Source organism: Mesitornis unicolor, unplaced genomic scaffold (genome assembly GCF_000695765.1).
Source record: "Mesitornis unicolor isolate BGI_N332 unplaced genomic scaffold, ASM69576v1 scaffold40146, whole genome shotgun sequence".
Classification (NCBI taxonomy): domain Eukaryota; kingdom Metazoa; phylum Chordata; class Aves; order Mesitornithiformes; family Mesitornithidae; genus Mesitornis; species Mesitornis unicolor.
The window spans coordinates 8,834-26,441 of NW_010193751.1; the positions used below are offsets into that span (position 1 = coordinate 8,834).

General features: G+C 36.5%; 1 protein-coding gene across 1 annotated transcript in view; it reads right to left on the reverse strand.

Annotated features, from left to right (window-relative positions):
• Nucleotides 1–3,402: 3,402 nt before the first annotated feature.
• LOC104543064 (E3 ubiquitin-protein ligase RNF180-like) overlaps nt 3,403–17,608 on the reverse strand; it is a gene marked incomplete at its 5' end in the record, with an annotated part of 19,631 nt that continues 5,425 nt past the window's right edge. The window contains one exon of the mRNA XM_010187568.1: nt 3,403–3,602. Within this exon, the coding sequence (XP_010185870.1) occupies nt 3,403–3,602 (200 nt within the window). The remainder of the gene's footprint in view (nt 3,603–17,608) is intronic.

The following is a 17,608-nucleotide window of genomic DNA, read 5'->3' on the forward strand; positions in this document are numbered from 1 at the left end:
GAAGGAGAGCTGCAAACATACCCACTGCTAGGTAAGAAACTCATATACTTCTGAGTGTGCACAAAGTCCCTTTCTCTCTCAAAGCCTTGTCCTGGAATTCTGTTGCCTTTAACAGCTAATTGGTCTGGATTATCAACACCAGCACTGAGTATTCTTCATTATCAGAATGTGTTAAGAACCACAACTTGCCCCAGGATGATTTCTGACAAATGCTGACTGTTTCGTGGAAAGTGCTGCAACTCAATAAAGGCTCCTAGTATGAAAAGAATTAATCACAGTAGTAAAAAAAATCAACAAACTCCCCAAACAGAAACAGAATAGACAGGATAACAAACAAGACATTGATTGAAAAAAAAATTAAGATTTAATTCCACCAAGCAAAATCTAGTGAAATGACTGTAAAATATTACAAACAACTCAAATTTTATTGCAAACATTTTAATACTACTGTAGATAAGAAAGACAAGCTTGCAGAGCAGGATCAATTTAACCAAAAAATTGCTTACAAAGGAACTGCTCTTGCGTCTACAGGTATCAACAGCATTTTACAAGCAGACTTCAGGGAAAACAGATTTGAGCCTTTGAATTGTTACTGTATTTTTACAAAACTCTTTATCGCAAAAAAGCAATAAAGGACAAAAAAAACGTATCTCCACTCTAGGCCTTTTAGTTTTTTTCCTATTCAGGATGTCTCTCAGAGTTGCAACAGTCTTCATTATGTACATTTGTAATATTTTAAAACTAATTATCCCCAGGAATTAACAACAACCGATGTAAAGTAAAACAATATATCCCAAGAAACAGTTTATTGTTTAGGCCTCAAAGAAAGGTAGACATACGCAATAAGAAATGCCATACAAGATTGTCACTCCTCCTAAATTTAGGAAAATGCAGCCACCCTCAGTCATCACTTCTTTCTGGAAATGTACAAAAGGGCCCAATATTGCATTGGAATTTTTTTACTCTTCTTTGTTGCCTTTTTCAGAATAATACCATGGTAAAATGCTATTAAAATTATGTAACTAACTCTTTCTTATATAATTTGTTAGTACCTATATTATGTTTCTTATGTATCAATACATTTTGGAATATTTACTTAAGGATACTGCTTTATCAGATATCCAAGTTAATTAATTATAAATTACATTATTACTAGAATTTGAGACTATGTTAAAGTTGTTAAAGGCTAAGTTAAAGTAATTTTTCATCACATCTTTTTATTTCGGCATTTTCTGAGACCAAAAGGTAGAAGCAATTTTGGCTTAACAGGTGAATCAGTCCCTCCTTTGCAGATAGGACCCGTAAATTCATAGGATTAGAGAGACAAACAAAAATTGCAGTTAGAATTCCAGTCCTGGCATAGATGAGAAAAATGTTTAAAATTATTTATAATCTGCATGTAGCAAAGCATAAGCCTATGACCTAGAACCCCTAGCTATTAAGACTTTTTTTGTATCAATATAAAGAGGAAAATTCACCAAGTGCTTTACTACAACCTTCAAGCTTTTAAAACGTTACACCTAATGCCAGTATTAGACCCAATTACCTTTATGTAGAGACAAAATAACTAGATACACTGTAATTACAGAAAATGCATTTCTGTCACAACCACGACTACATGGTGAAGGTCAATTTCAGCTATTATATCCCCTTCAATTTGCACATATTAACAAAATACGGCAAGAGTCATATAGTCCAAGTAGCGTAGTTAGACTTGGAATTTTTTGTTTACATATATAAATTCTCAAAGAGATTATTTTATGCAGCCTGTAAGAAAACTAAATATTAGAAGCTGATTTACTGTTGTTTTTCAGATTAAGTGAAAGTTTCTGGTTCTGGTCACTTTGCAGCCTATAAGAGACTGACCATGTTGGCCCTGCCTCCAGCAAAGAAGCTTAAGCACATGCTTAATAAAACCCCTGAATTCATTCCATTGCATCACATTTGGCAGATGGCACCTTCCACAATACATTTCTCCTTGTTCTCTGCTAGAACAGGGTAGTACACCACCTACTGAAAAACCACAGGTCTCCCACACAAATCCTGATGCCAGAGGGACTACATACGTATACTCACATGCTTTCTAGATGAAACCACAGTGTACTTTGCAGGGTCACGCACTTAGAAATAAAAGCTTTCCTGTACTTTCCTGAAAAATAAGCCCCTGAACCACCTTTTACCATTCTTCAGCACCTGATTCCTGCAGTAGTTTATATAGCCTTTTTATAATTAAATAAACACTCCTTCACTTTCATTTGAAAATACTGTGTAAAGCAGCAACAATGGAATCGTTGCTGAACAGGCTGCAGTCTGGTACTGTAACTCAGCAATCTATATATAGAATAAAGTGCTTTAGAATTGTTTCACGTGAAAGGTGCAGAAAAATACTGCATCCTCTTATGTGATTTCCCTGGAAACACATATTCCTGATGAGCCGACACTTGAGAATACCCTCGAATTGTTGCAGTAATTTAATAATGATACTGATTTCTTACATTGGAGAATGCTTCTTTCTCCAATATTTTCTGGGGTTAGTGTCTCACAGCATCATAGCCAGCAGACCTGCTGCTTGCTCTCCACTAGCTGTCTTGCTGGATCCAAACACATTCATCTGGATGGGTAAAAAAGGTACAGTGCTACTGTGGGAATCTGCACAAAAACAGTCCCTTTAACGTGCAGAACTTGGGGTTGTTAGCTGATTCCTTCTGACTGCCACTTGCCAAAAAGAACTGTCAGCACACTGTACAGTATCATTTATCTTTTTGGTTAATAGGCTCACAATTTCAGGCACTGAGTACAGCACATCTCCACAGATGTACTGACAGGTCTATCAATTGTCAAAGTTTTCCAGGATTTGGAATAGCTCTGATGACAGTCTATATAATGCATGGTGCAGCACTGCAGTGCTTATAAGCTCCTGCTACAAAAGATCTGACTGTACATGGGAAGCATCTTTATTGCTTTTATGTATGAGGAATTGAAGGACCAATGAGTAAGCAGTGTGTCAGCACAGAGCTGAACCCCAAAATGACTCTATGGATCATATTCTGTTGTAGTACACACAAATCCCCTAGGAACGAACAGTACTGTATATTTCTACAGAGTAATTATTCTATACATTAGGAGTAAATCTTGTTCCCACCAATATCAAGGCAAAACTCTTACTGAATGAAGCATGATCTGGATGCAAATATAATGCAAACATTATATTTGAAATCAAACTCAAGCACTTTGTCACACATAGTGGAAGTATCAAATAGCCTCACAGCATGCTTGATGCAGTCTATTACAGTTCTGAATGATAAAAATGCAATAACAAACAAACATTGTGCCTTCAAGCTTTTTCTGTTCACATTATTGTTGTTCATGACTACTGTGTTCCTTAACTGTGATTACTACAGACTAAAAAGGGAAAAAGAAATAACAAAGAAAACAGAACACAATAAATCCTATTACCCAGTTGATTGAATAAATGTAGATTATCACCATGTCCATATCAAACCGCCATCCACGGCTATCATCCTCAAAATCCATGAAGTCCATCCTGTGAGCAGCATGTGGGAAATGCCTCCTTGTTACAGTGTCTGAGCGTCTTCGAAAACCTGCTGGAAAACAGACTAGGAGATAAAAATCTTTATAAAAGCAACCAGATTGAGGAAAAAAAAAGAAGCTAACTTTCCCTCCCCCAGTTACTTACAGGACAAATGGAAGCAGGAAATCTGACACCCCACTGCTGGGTTTCCTCACTTAGTTGGACTTGATTTTGAAGGATTTAAAGAGTAACTCTGTCTTCCATGTCAGGAAAATAATATGTTTATTGGTTTGTATTTGGCACTCTCTGTTATAGTAAAGTAATGGTATCTGCTTATTGTATTCAAATCTATGAACATCTCTCTTTTGGTGCCTTCTTCTACTGTATTTGATTCACTAATCTAGAACTGAAAGGCTCCATACACTGTAATTAATCTCTTCAGTAATTAATCTTGGGATTCCCTAAATGTACTCATCTGAATTCTTCCATAATCAAGATGCATTTGTAGGTGTACACACATAGTTCAACGGTGCAAATACATTAGAATTCCTATTTCTACTATTTGATTTTTTTTCAAAACTCTCTTCTAAATAAATCCTACTTGCTTAATATCATATCTCTATATGATACATACCAGGTTAAAATTCAGTTTTTAAATTACTGTTTGTAGGCTGATAATACCTTAAAATATATAGGCAGATGCAAACACAGTCTTTCAAGAAAGTAAAAATCTTGCAACTCCAAGAATGGCCTGAGTGCAGCACCCTACCAGAAAGGTCCTTCCTCTCCATTCCTGCCCTGACTTCTCTATGTAGTAAGAGAGGCACTGTAGGAGCACAGTTCTTGCATATGTCATGATATGAGGTCAGAGGAGCGTCTGTGCAGCTGTATTAGACTGCAGGTTGTGGCACAGGGAGGAGGCTGGGAGCTGTGCTGCAAAGGTAAATGATCTGTCTCATTCTGCTGAAAGACAAGGTGGGAATGGAGTCATACTAGGCTGGATTTTCGTTTCATTTTCAGGTAACTCTCGATCTTTATGAAGCATTCTTTCATTTTAGAAAACAGGTCTTTGCTGAGCTGCCCAGATGCTTCTCCTCTGCACTGACACAATGGCTTTTGGAGTGGTAGGTAGGAAGTTCACACCTTTCAGTGTGCACCACTGCACACAAGTGCGCCTCAGCATGTGCTCCTTGGATTTAATCTACTACCATGCTGCCTTCTAGTCCATCTTAATTAATCCTCCTTGAAGTTCCTCAGCCTTCTGTTTTTTACTAATATAAATAATTATGTATAATTGGTGTTCATATGCCAATAATTTTCATTCTAACATTCTCAAAACTTATTCAAGATAATTGAGAAACATATTTTTTTAAGTGTCCTAATACAGAATTTTGCTGGAATTACAGTATTTTTCCTTTTCAGTCATGGATATTGACCATTTCCTAGTAATTTTTTTTTCTGAATTAGTATTTTGCCCAGAACTTTCATGGCACGATTGTTTCCATGCCTTCCAAAGAAAAGTATTTTCTCTCTTTGGTATCTTTTTTAAGATAGTTCGTCAGAGAGCTTTTGACTCCAAATTACAGAGATAAACTAGATTACATAGATTTGTTTAAGGACTGCTTTATCTGGAAATTTGACTGGACTACAGAGACACAAAAATTCTTCCTTTGGAGAATCTATCATGGTTAGACATCATGATATCATTGCATTTTTTTTAATTTTTAAAGATAATTTGGATCAGTCTGTCATGTACAAATGCTAAGGTTCTAGATCTGTATTTATCTTATTTTGGAGACTATATATGAAATCTTCTGCTAGTCAAGAGAGCGGTGATGTCTTATTATAGTTTTCAGTGACTCCAAGTGGGCTAAGATTTGCCTCAGAGCCAAATATGTTGTACTGAATCTAGAAAGAAAAAATCCAGGGCTTTACTTTTAAAGAGTTTTAGATTACAATTCCTCAAAATTCTATGCAAGTACATGAGCTAACATCTGCTTACAGATGCCAAAGATCTGTTCAAAATATGATATGAACCTCCTTATTCTTTATGTTATGCTTTAGATCACGTTAATTTAAAATTATGTTAATTTAAACAGTATCTTTGATTACTGAAAAATAACTTCAGTAATTCAGTAATAAAATGCTGAAAAATGCTATTCATTTTTAAATATCTTTCTGCCAAGATGTAATTTATGTGAAAAATGCTATTTTAAAAACTTACCTCCATTTCAAACCTGTATTTTTCTTAATTTCTTTTCTAACACTTTTTAAACATTATTGTAAAATAGGAACCCAGACTTGTGTTTTTAGGCTATACTTTTACAATTAATTTGCAAATGGCATTAAATTTTACCACTAATTCTGTATGATTGACTTTGCCTTTTACACATGAATTTTAGTGTATATTATCCTCTCTGGAAGGTCTTAGTCAAGCCTGCTATCTGTGTTTACTTTTAATTTAAATGCTAGAGGCTGCTTTGGATCAACTCTGGGAATTGTGCAAACATGTAGGTGCATTAGTTTTGACTTGATAGTCCTCACCTTCTAGAGGATTTGGACAAATCTTATCCTTGGTTTGTATGTCTATGCAACTCACCTTTAGCAAACATGCGTTCGGTTTATCATAGATTAGACTTTGTAATATAATCAGTCTACATTCAAGAACAGCAGTTTCAGTATAGAAAAATGACTATTCTCTAATTGCTCTTGCTACAGAAAGCCACAGAAAAGTTGTTGGTGCTGTATTAAAGGTAGGCATACAATCAGGATGCTTGCTATACACCAGGTGTAATTCCTGTGGCTTCTCTGAGTGTGAGTAAAGCTACTGAAAGTTGACAGCCTATAGAATTCTATAGAATAGATTTCATATTTCTGGCTGAAATAGTCTCTTTTTTGCCATCTGTAAAGTGATTATGCTTTGGCTGAAAATGTAAATAGTAAAACTATTCTGTAAACTGAATTCTAGGACTTAACAGAGGCTAACAAAGAATGAGAACTCTTTCTTTCCCCTGAAGTATGTTACCAATTAAAATTGTGTACAATACTGAAACCAAGGATCAGATTTAGAAACCTTGTATGAACATGCAGAAAGGTTACTGCAGTCTCTATGATCCATACTGTGACTACCATCTTTAATAAATTTTGACATGAAAAAAAACTTCAGGTGTCTGTGTCTCTCCAGCTAGAGTGGAAATAAGCTGTGCCTCTGCGTCTGATTCTAGCCATCTGCAGATAAAACTGAGAGCTGTAGAGTTCCTCAAAAACTGTAAAACAGCATGGAGTAGGTGTTGAATTATGAAACATAAGAGCTGAGAGAGCCTTAAATCACTTCTATTGGATTTATTCCTTTTTTAAGAAGAAACTATCTTATTTGATGAACGCAGTCCCTAAATAATTTCTACACGGGCATATATTTGTTAAAGCATATCTTTTACTTAACTTTTTTGTGCATGCCTGTGTTGCTATACTCTGTACAAGAACTTCTATTTGAGTCACATGAATTTGCATTCACAGTGCCAGCAGAGTCTGGCAGAATGTTAGTAGAAACCTGTTACTAGATAACAAAAACAATGCTGTGTGCAAATCACACTTTTATACCCACCGAAGCATGCATATCAAAAATGATTTTCACTAGAACATCAACATGCACTCTGTTGTATGTGTCCCTGCCACAGTTTTTGGAATCTCCTGTTGAGGTACAAAATAAAACTACAAACAATTTAAAATATTCTCCCAATTTTATAAATTGACTGACCTCATTTTGCTATTGCTAAAGAATATAAGATAGGAGATGGAAAATTTTACTCTAAAAATGTGCCCAAATGAATAATATGCAAGCTATAATAACCATCTACATTATAAGTGTTCATGTAAAATTAAATTACCAAAGAACAAGTGTTCTCAGGTAATCAGATGTACCAAGGTAATTTTGATGCAGTCTCTTCTTTCTGATTATGAGCAGACAGATAGACCTACTGAAAAACTGTGAGAAAAAAGGCAAGTACAGACTGATACCTTCCCATATGTGCCCTTGCAGCAACCAGCAGCTTGGGACCTCACTGCATTGGAAGCTGTGCGCAGAACAATGCATTAAGATGGCATTGATAGGAGTTTCTTTCCTTAGATGTGCCTATGCATACTTTTGAACCAGATCTCATAGTGTCCCCATTTACTGCTCTTTGTGTCCCTTGGGTGGCATAGTCTTAGAACAAATAAATTGATTTAATTTCAAGTGAAACTAAACCAGAAGATGAGCTCCAAGAGCTCTTAAGTGCTCCAGTAATATGGTCCAACCACTTAGGGCATTCAGCCTTTGGGACTGGAAGTAAGTTGCTCCTGTTCCCTAAAATGCAAATGTGGACATCTGGCCCTCAATGCCAACTGTTTCACCTGATCTATTACGGCTGATATAATTGCTAATGTAAGGATGTTTCTGAGAGACCGCGAACAATTTATCCTAAAACATCTTTATGCCATTCATAATTTTACAGACCTTTTGTATCTGTCTTCTATAACATATTTATCAAACTAAAAAGCTGTAAATTTCCTTTGTATGGAAAAGCTTCCACACTTCAGACCATCCTTTCCACATCATGCTTCACCCTGCTTTATCCTTCTTTGAGATGATGTGATCTAAAATTATGTGCAAAACTGAAGATATGGGATCACCAAAAACCTAGACATGTTTTCCATTTTGTAATGATCCTAATAATTCCTGCTTACCTTTTGGCTATGGCTGTGCATTGAAAATTTTCAGAACACTGATCACAGTATTAGCCAGATTGCTTTTCTTAAGTGGCAGCAGCTGATTTACAGCTCATCCTTATATATTATGGAGATTGCATAGTCTTTTTGGTCAATTGCTCCATTACTTCACTGTCCTCACAGTGAAAGTGTTTTTCTTATTTTCAGTCTGAACCTCTCATATCCACTATCGCTCATCCTCCTGCCATGCACCACTGTGAGCAGCTGGTCTGTCCTCTTGATGGTCTCTTTAAAGATATGGTAAGGTTGCCTGGAGATCCTCCCCAGAGCCTACCCTTACCCAGACTAAACATGCCAGTCCTCCTTACAGGTCAGGCACTCCAGGCCCCTGAGCATCCTGATGTCCCTCTGCTAAACCTGTGCCAAGTTGCTGTATGGGGATTTGTGGGCAAAACTGCAGTATTTTAGAAGTGGTCTGCTGAAGTAGCAGGAGATAAGAACTGCCCTCATCTACTGCTGTTCATACATCATGCTCCTGTACATACAGCCCAGGGTGCTGCTGCCCTTCTTCACTGACATGGTAAGCTCTCAGCTCATGCATAGCTTGCTCTCCATTAGCTTATCCATGTTCTTTCCAGAGGGCTTCTCTCCAGGCTTTCAGTGCCCAACCTGCCTCATTGCCAGGGGCTCTTCCTTCCCAGATGCAAGATTCAGCATTTGTCCTTGTTGAATTTCACAAGCTTCCTTCCAGCACTTTCCTCCAGCCTGTCTAGGTCTCTCTGAATGGCATCCCTGCCAACAAGTCTATCAGCCTGTCCTCCAATTTGCTGTTCTCTGCAGACCTGATGACAGTGTGGAGAAAAGGGCCAAAATTTCCCAGCATTCTATACTTTTTTTCAAGGATACAGTGTTTTTATACTGCTTTCACAAATGAAGTATCACCCTGAACTTCCTACATAAACACCAGCCTTTTCCCATATGCACCTCATGTGGTATCATATTCTGGCGATGCTAATATAATAGCAAGATTTGCCACTTAAAGTGAGCTATGAGTTCTGTATTTCCAACAGAGAAAAAAAGCATATGTTGCTAGAGAGGTTTATGAGAAGATGGCACTTACCCTGTGTGAAAGCCTGCAAGCATGTCCCATTGACTCCTGATCTCACATCCCAAGCTCTAACTCAGTTTCAAATCCTTCACCAAACTCAAGTCCCCAAAGCATCCAGTTTCTTCCCCAAACTCAGGCCACACAAACCAATCACCATCCTTCTGAAATCCAGAGTTTTAGCTTTTCTTCTCCTCCTGTATGAAAAGTTTGAACCTCCCTACCCTCCTGCCTCAGGTACTTCAGATCCACACACCTGTTGTCTCAGAAGTCAAAATCTCTTTTTTTTCTAGAGAGAGCTCTCAAAGTCCAGACTCCTCTTGCCCCAGCATACACACCAGAACCTTCAGCTTTCCTATGCTAAAACTTCTACCATTCCCTTTCAAGGCCTTTCTCACTGCAAAGTTCAATCATCTTCCCAAACCTCCCTCACTACCCTAATCCCCCATACCTCTCACTTTCTCTCTGCTCTCTTTGAATATTTCTCTGCTCTTGCCTGTCTGATTTCACCCATAGGCTCTCACTGGCTGCCAGCACCTTATATCCATGTGTGACTAAACTTACATGATGTCCTAAACATCTCTACATTCCTCTTCCATCACGAAAATCTAAGTCCTACTTTCTGCTAGCAGCTGGGCATTAGAAAAACTGTATGTAAAATGCACTTATGCTGGACATAATCCTTATCTGAAACCATTTTTATATCCACTATGATATCTGTCTTACTAGCTATACAGCCTTTGTGGGGCTTTTCGTTGACACCTGTGACAGTCCCAGAGGGGTAAATTGTGTGTAAGCATTTGTTTGCACACACATAAAATTCTATGTATTGAACTCACTGTGCATATGATGCAGAGTCCTTCTGTACATGAACAAATTAGCAGCACGCAGGCAATTTAGCAGGGAATACGTAGTAACTGCTTTTCAAGATGTCAGAGAATGTTGTCTGCAAAGAGTCTAGAAAAGCAACCGATTACTGTGAAAATCTGAAAAAGCCACATCCTGAAATCTTTCATACAGGACACAAGATTTGATTGCATAAGGGGCACACCTTTTTATAAGGCAGAGTAGATATGAACCACTGCTCTTCACTGTTACAATTAGCTTTTTGTTTTGTGACTTTCGTAAGGTATTTGATGTAAGAAAAAGAACACCATGCTACAGACAAAATTATGCAGAAATCCTGAAATGTGCTAATGCCACTAACTGACATATATTTTATCTGTCAAAGCTAAAAGCTTATAAAAACTGCAGACCTACAGAATCAACTGCCAGGCAAATAATGCTTCTTGCTGATTAGTATTAGCATAACTGTTGGCACTTATATCTAAGAATCATCTCTGCTCTCTCAAAACTTCACAAATCCTACATGGATCTGGGAATATACACAAATGAAGCAGGACTTACTTAGCAAATAAAAAGAGAAAATAAATCCAACCCAAACCAAAAATAATTCATAGAAGTTCTTGTAGCAGTTACAGTTCTTATATGTATTTATTTCATACTGCTCTAACTTTCAGTACTATTTTCAAGATGATAAATACGATCGTCTATTTTGTGGTAGCTATTCTCTGGTTTTTTTCTACAGAGATATGTAGGGAGAATAAGCCCAAGATTTAAGGTTATGTACTACACATCAGTACATAAAAACCATCATTATTGTTATCACTGAATTAACGCCTCCCAGGCCTTCAGGACAGGGAGGAAGCAACTTCTCATTTGAAGTTTTTTTTTTCTGTGAAATACTGCAAATTTCATTCAATCAAAATTAAAAATATTTACACTTGACAGGTCTGACAGTTTTACTCTGGATAGGAAATAAAGATGAGATTTTTTCCATTCACATACAGCATATTGGATTTCAGTGAGTATTATATATAATTGATTTTTTTTAAGTTCCTACCACTAGATTGAATTCTAAGACATAAATATAGTACCTGTGCCATAAATGAACAATGACATTCTGAATATGAAGTAAATAAATAAAAATGTGTGAAGGTAGTTACTTCTTGCTACTTTAGAGACTAGTAATTCAGCTTTTACAGTTTAAATCACAAACCATAAGGCTAGCTAGTATATACTATCAAAGAATCAGGCTATTGGAAAAGAAAATAAGAGAGAGCTTTAAAAATGAATAAAAAAATCCATAAAGCCACATTTTACATTGAGTGTTTTGCATAACTAACACTTTTGGTGGTTATCTCTGATTTTTTCTAATGTCATTTCAAAACCCATCTTATCTACTAATTTTGGAATGGAGTGGATCTACATGTCAGTGGTACAGACGTATGAAACATAAATCATGGGCATGTTAGGTTGCAGAACCAATGTACGTGTTTTTCCTACTTTATTCTTTGTTAACTCATTTAAAGTGATGAAGCCAACTGATACTTCTACAATCTATTCTCAGTCAAAAATTCTTAATTATTCTTACAGTAAATGGGATTTCAAAGAGGCATCCAATCAAAGGACTGAACACCAGGCAAACTTTCAAGGTAAGATTTGTTTACAGCAGCAGAGTTTAGATTCTTTAGGGGCTACTTTAGTACAAACTACTCTGCTATGCAGTACATTTCAGTGCTAAGTGGATGGGAGGAGTGTGCTGTGGAAGTGTGTCATAACCTTTATTAAACATAACTAGTTCATAGCTAATTAGGAATACAACCAGTTTAACTGGTGACTGCTCAGTGGCCAAGATCTGTCTTTTTGCTGTTCCATTTGGCATAGCTGGCAAGGATCATTGCACTAAAATGCATAGGAAGATACTTGCTGATTCCTGCCATTGATGAAGACAGAAGGAACCATTGCTTACACTTGTTCACAGAGAGCCATCATAACCTCTCTCAGCAGAATCTTACAGAAAACATAAAAATTTAAGACTAAGAGATATCTTATGCACTAAACAGATTCTGCGATGAAAGACTGCCACTTCAAAAAACTGGCAGTTCAAAGTTTACCTAGGGTGGTTTAACTAGGATTACGTATTGTTCTCATTTGTCTTTAGAGGGCGAATAATAAATATTTATGTAATCTTAATTGATCAATACATAAAATCGGTGCCTATGTTAAAATTGTAACAGAAGATACCACTGTCACCAAACTGTAAGATATCTCCTAAGAACAGACACACTAAGAGTAGACTAAAGGTCTTCCTACCTTATCATTCCTTCTCTGATGAGGTCAAACAATGAGGAATTGGTGAATGTGAGGAAGGAACATAATAACAGAACAAGCATATTGCAATACTTTCGTGGTATTCTCTTTCAGCTCCCAGTGACCTGCAGTTCAAGGATCTTTGCAGGGAAATATGGTATCTTTGAATTTATTACACTTTACTCCATTTTTTCCCCAATAATCTGCCATTATTTGAACCCATACTTTGGGGCAATGTCAATTTTATTTACTGTTCCCTAGTTCTTCCGTTATGAGGCAGTGAATAACAGCAGCCCATTGACTTCTGCCATGCCTCTCATGATTTTAATTACCTCTATCATCATCCCTCTTTAGTCATCTCTTTTTTTGGCTGAAGCATTCTAGTTTATTTACATATTTCTCATCAGGAAGTAATTTAAGACTGACATTCTTATTTATCGTCTCTGTACACTTCCAGTTTACTACTGTCTTTTGCAATGAAAGGGAAACAATGTAAATGTTGCTGAAGATCATTTAGTATCATGACAATCTTCTGCCACTTCTTGCACTCGGCCTTCATTTTTAATATCCTGAATATTTCAGTACTGTAGGCAAGCATTATCTCCTCCATGTCTAGTAGCAATTATGCTGGATAGTACAAATCGTACCATGCACCATCTAGGACAAGACTGCTAATGTCCCTCTGGTGAGAAAAATTAATAACTTATTTCCAACCTTTGTTTGGTATCTTTTAACAAGCTATTAACAGATGAGAGGACTTTCCCTCTTATCCTGAACACAGCTTTGTGTTTTCAAGCATCTTCAGAAAAGAACCTTCATAAAAGAATTTTGGAATTTGTAAGCTTCAGGGCAAAAAGCATAGTACCTCCAACTTCCCTACAAGTTCATTTGGATCCCTCTAGTACAGCTGTGGAACCATGGCTGCATGTCTAAAATGTTGTTAGTTTGCCTTACTGGTCAGCACGAACACTTGGTTCCCTAAGCACAACTAAAAACACCAATCTAACATCCATTCAGGCACATCTCAAGAAATATACAAAGAAAGGCTACAGTATGCTTTTTTGCCATGGCCATTCTAACACAATCCTTGGTGTTGCATAACAACAGCTATCAATATTCCTAGAACAGCAGTCATAATATAATGGTTAAATGTAAACAAGTAATCCTGATGACACACACAGATTAGCTAGAATTTGATTCCCTTCAATGCACTGATGAACCAATAGAGATGACTGAGCAGCCTTAGTTTTTGAGAGATGTATCACTCTCCTACTCAGACTAGCTCTGGACTGAGAAACTCTCATCTTCAGGACTGGGAAAAGGCTACAAAATATCTTATCCAATGGGTGTGTGGCTCTGAAGAACAGAGGTTGCAAAACAGCTTAGAAGATGAACAAGGCTACTGATACTTACTCAATGCTTTGCACTAACTTTGGCAAAACAGAAGGAACAGGAAGTGGCAGTGCTAACAGGGCTAAGCTTAAGACATCTCTGTGGCACTGACCCTTGTACCTTAAAGCACTCCTTCCATTTTATTTTGTTTTTCATTCAGACTCACTTCTGCTTGGTGAGGTGCCAAAGTGAAGGTTTGAAGGATAGTTGGAGCACAGAGCGGCTGTGCTCCAAGTGGGGCCTTGGAATCAATAAATCAGTCTTTGTTGCATACCAGTGACCTTTTGGAGCTGAAAGGACTTGTGGACAAGGAAAATGGATGCAAGTGTTAGGGTCCAAGTGCTGACAAATCAGCAAAATGACAAAGTTGCCATCAGTGCAGCTGACCTAAGACACACTCAATTAGCAGTACTTGGATTCTGTGTTTTCTGTCTTGGTGTACTATAGGCATAACAGATGCTCAAAGACAACACTTCCCAATAATGTGTGTCACCTTGAGGCATAAACTCCCTTACTGTGAAGACTGTAGACTGTAAATGCATCTTGTGAGGAAGGCATGTGTTCAAATTATATTTTTGTGATTCTACAAACTATACTGAAGAGTCTAATGGATCCTGGCTAGAAAAGGAAAGCCTTCTGGTGAAGAAGCATTGCATGGTCCCACACTTCAGTCTTCAACAGTAAGACAAAGGAGCAAACAACTTAAAGAAACGAGGAAGGAAGGAAACTAACTGAAAGAAAAAAGTGAAATAAGGAAGGATGGAATAGTAAGACTTGGCAAAAATAGCTCAATATATTATTTTAAGAGACTTTTTATACTCCAGCATTACTCTTTATAGCTAAAAATCAATGCTGAACTTCCTATTTTCACTAACATCTCTCTTCTCAACAGATCACTGCAACAGAAACTTAATAAGCAGTATTACTTTTAACAGAGAACTATGAACTTAAAACCCACATGAGGTAATTTTATAGCTGTACATTTTCATGGCTGTTAACATCCTTCCTTTATTGCCCATCTAACTGAAATCATGATGACAAGAATCTTCAATCAATAAAGTAGCTTTTGAAGTGTTGTAACTCCATTTTAAAGACAGAGAGAGATGAAAATGTACCAACACGTATTATTAAAAGCTTTCACATTTTTTTTAATATTAAGGAAATTGTGCACCCTTTTCTCTAAGAGAATGATTACATAAAAGGACATGGCAGACATGACCTTCTGAGGTGGTAGGAATTTCTGCTGGTAGTAGCAGGTGTTGAAAACATCGTATTTTGCAATTCCTGACTGATGCAGAAGTCAGTATCTTTTTATTACCACTAAACAGATGAGAGCAGTGAAGAACTAGAACAAATTTCATGGTACACAACACTGGGGGAATGTTTTCTAGATTAAGCATTTTTTAAAAAAAGTAAAAAGAATGACTATTTCTAAATAGGCTTTTCCACATTTAATAATCATATTTTAAATAAAAACATTACCATAAAACAGTTGGAGGAAATTTCCTATTAGCCTAGGAATAATAACATCTTGTAATAGCCACCAAGGGCCATAACTCAGAGGTTTCATAATCTCCCTTTCTCCTTCTGAACACCTAGCTATGTACTTATCTTCAGGCACAGCTACAACCTTTCTCTATATGCAGCCAGCCAACACCCTATTACAAGGTTACCATCATAATCTTGACTACTCCAACCTGTATCTCTGGTTTCTTCAATGTATTTCTACCTCAGATTTATGCAAAAGCTTTTGAAATAAAACTTTCAGGCCCAGTGCACTAACTGTCTCAGTCTGTTTTTTCAACTCCTTCACTTGACTACACCAAAGCCACTGTCAAATTAAGCATCAGAGGGTTGGACTAGATGACCTTTAAAGGTCCCTTCCAACCCAACACATTCTATGATTCTATGATAATATTTTTTGTTTAAATTATGTTTATCACTAGTTTTACTCCACATTCCTGGTATCAAATTACTTTCGAAAACCTAGCCTTGGTTTGTGAACTTTCTGTGACTGTACAGTGTTTATAGAATGTAACTCCAATTTAATGGCATGCAAAGGCTACACTTATGATGTTATTAAACTATATGATAACAGGATCCAATTAAGCCGATTTGCTATTTAACTACCTTAGCTAAAGTATACTATTTATTTATTAATTTTTAAGTCTTTTTAAGGAAACCGTTATTTGAGATGCTATTTCTATTGTGCAATTAATTTTTTTAAAAGTTACCAATACTCCAAGTAATAACTAATGTATCTTTGTTTATCTCATATAAAACAGAAACTATTTTAGAGGAATATTTAAAATTAGTTTGTTAATTTTCACATATATCTGAATGGTAAAAGAAGACTGGCTTTCATTCTTGAATTCTATTTCCATTTTATCATTTACCTATCACTGATGAAACAGAGCATACTATATAGAAAGTAATGCCATATATAATGTTTATGAAACAAATAGGAATTCTGTTAATTATTGTAATTGGAAAAAAATACAGTGCAGTATAAGAACAAACTACTCTGGAGCAATTTTCATCAGCTTGAAAGTACATAAGTGCTAGACTGCTGAGGTTTCTTACTTTCAGTATAAAAACTCAAAAGCTACAGATTTTTGAGGTTTTTTTAGTTAGAAGATAATTTTACATTCCTCATGGAAATTCTCATATGACAGAAGACTCACATATTGATTACAAAATCTGTTTGACTTGGTGAATCAGTCCAGGAACAAAAGTAAGGAAAAAGAAAAAATGGTTTATTTTGTTTAGCAGTCTTGCAATGTTCAGAAATTCTAAATTAGTTCAAACTGATAAACCTTCTGTATCATCTAGGCTTCTCAACAGCCATCTCTCTCTCCTTGCATGCCAATTTAATCCTGAGGTCTGATTTTATCACATCTCTGATGAGCGGTTACTGTTCAAAGTTTAACATTTTTATATCTGGAGTATGAAAATAACATTGTGAAAGAGGTTCTGTCATATGGAAAACTGGAATCATACAAAGTTTGAAAAGAGCTGCTAGATTCTCAGTGACCACTGTGAACCTACTGGATGTGAGGCAGAAGAGCACATGCATTTCTAACAGGGCCACAGTTGTCTTCTAAAGAGGCAGTTATTCTCACATTCAAAACTGCATGTTTTCATCGCTGAGCATTGTAATCATATCCCTTTTCATTCCAGTCACTCTGCTCATGTACTCACTCTGTTCTTCTTCCCATTCTATATATTTTGCCTTCTGCAACTAACATCTTATTAGGCCCTTACTTTCTTAATTAAACAAAAATTAATCTAATCAGTCTTATTTCTCCTACCACTCTCACTGATATTAGAGTTTGCATTTGCAAGGGCATCTGTTGGGTTGGCCAAAAAAGTAAATGTGGGGGATTTTTTAATAGATGGACATACACGTCTTGAAATGTAATTAACTTCATTTTAAACTGTCCCAGAGTAATTTTCTTTATTCCACTATGCAGAGACAAATTTTTCCAAACAGAACACTACACATAATCATCCTGATAATGTGTACAAAATTAAAGACTTAAAAATAAATAAAACGGTGCACACACAAACTGTCTTTTTACCATTTGCAGTTTATCTTTAGATTCAGAGCACTGTGTATGAGTTACCCAGGAGAACTGAACTCAGCTCTACTTTAGTAATCATCCATCTCTGATCTCCTATGGCATGTATTAGCTAGAGACTTATTTTCAAATATTATA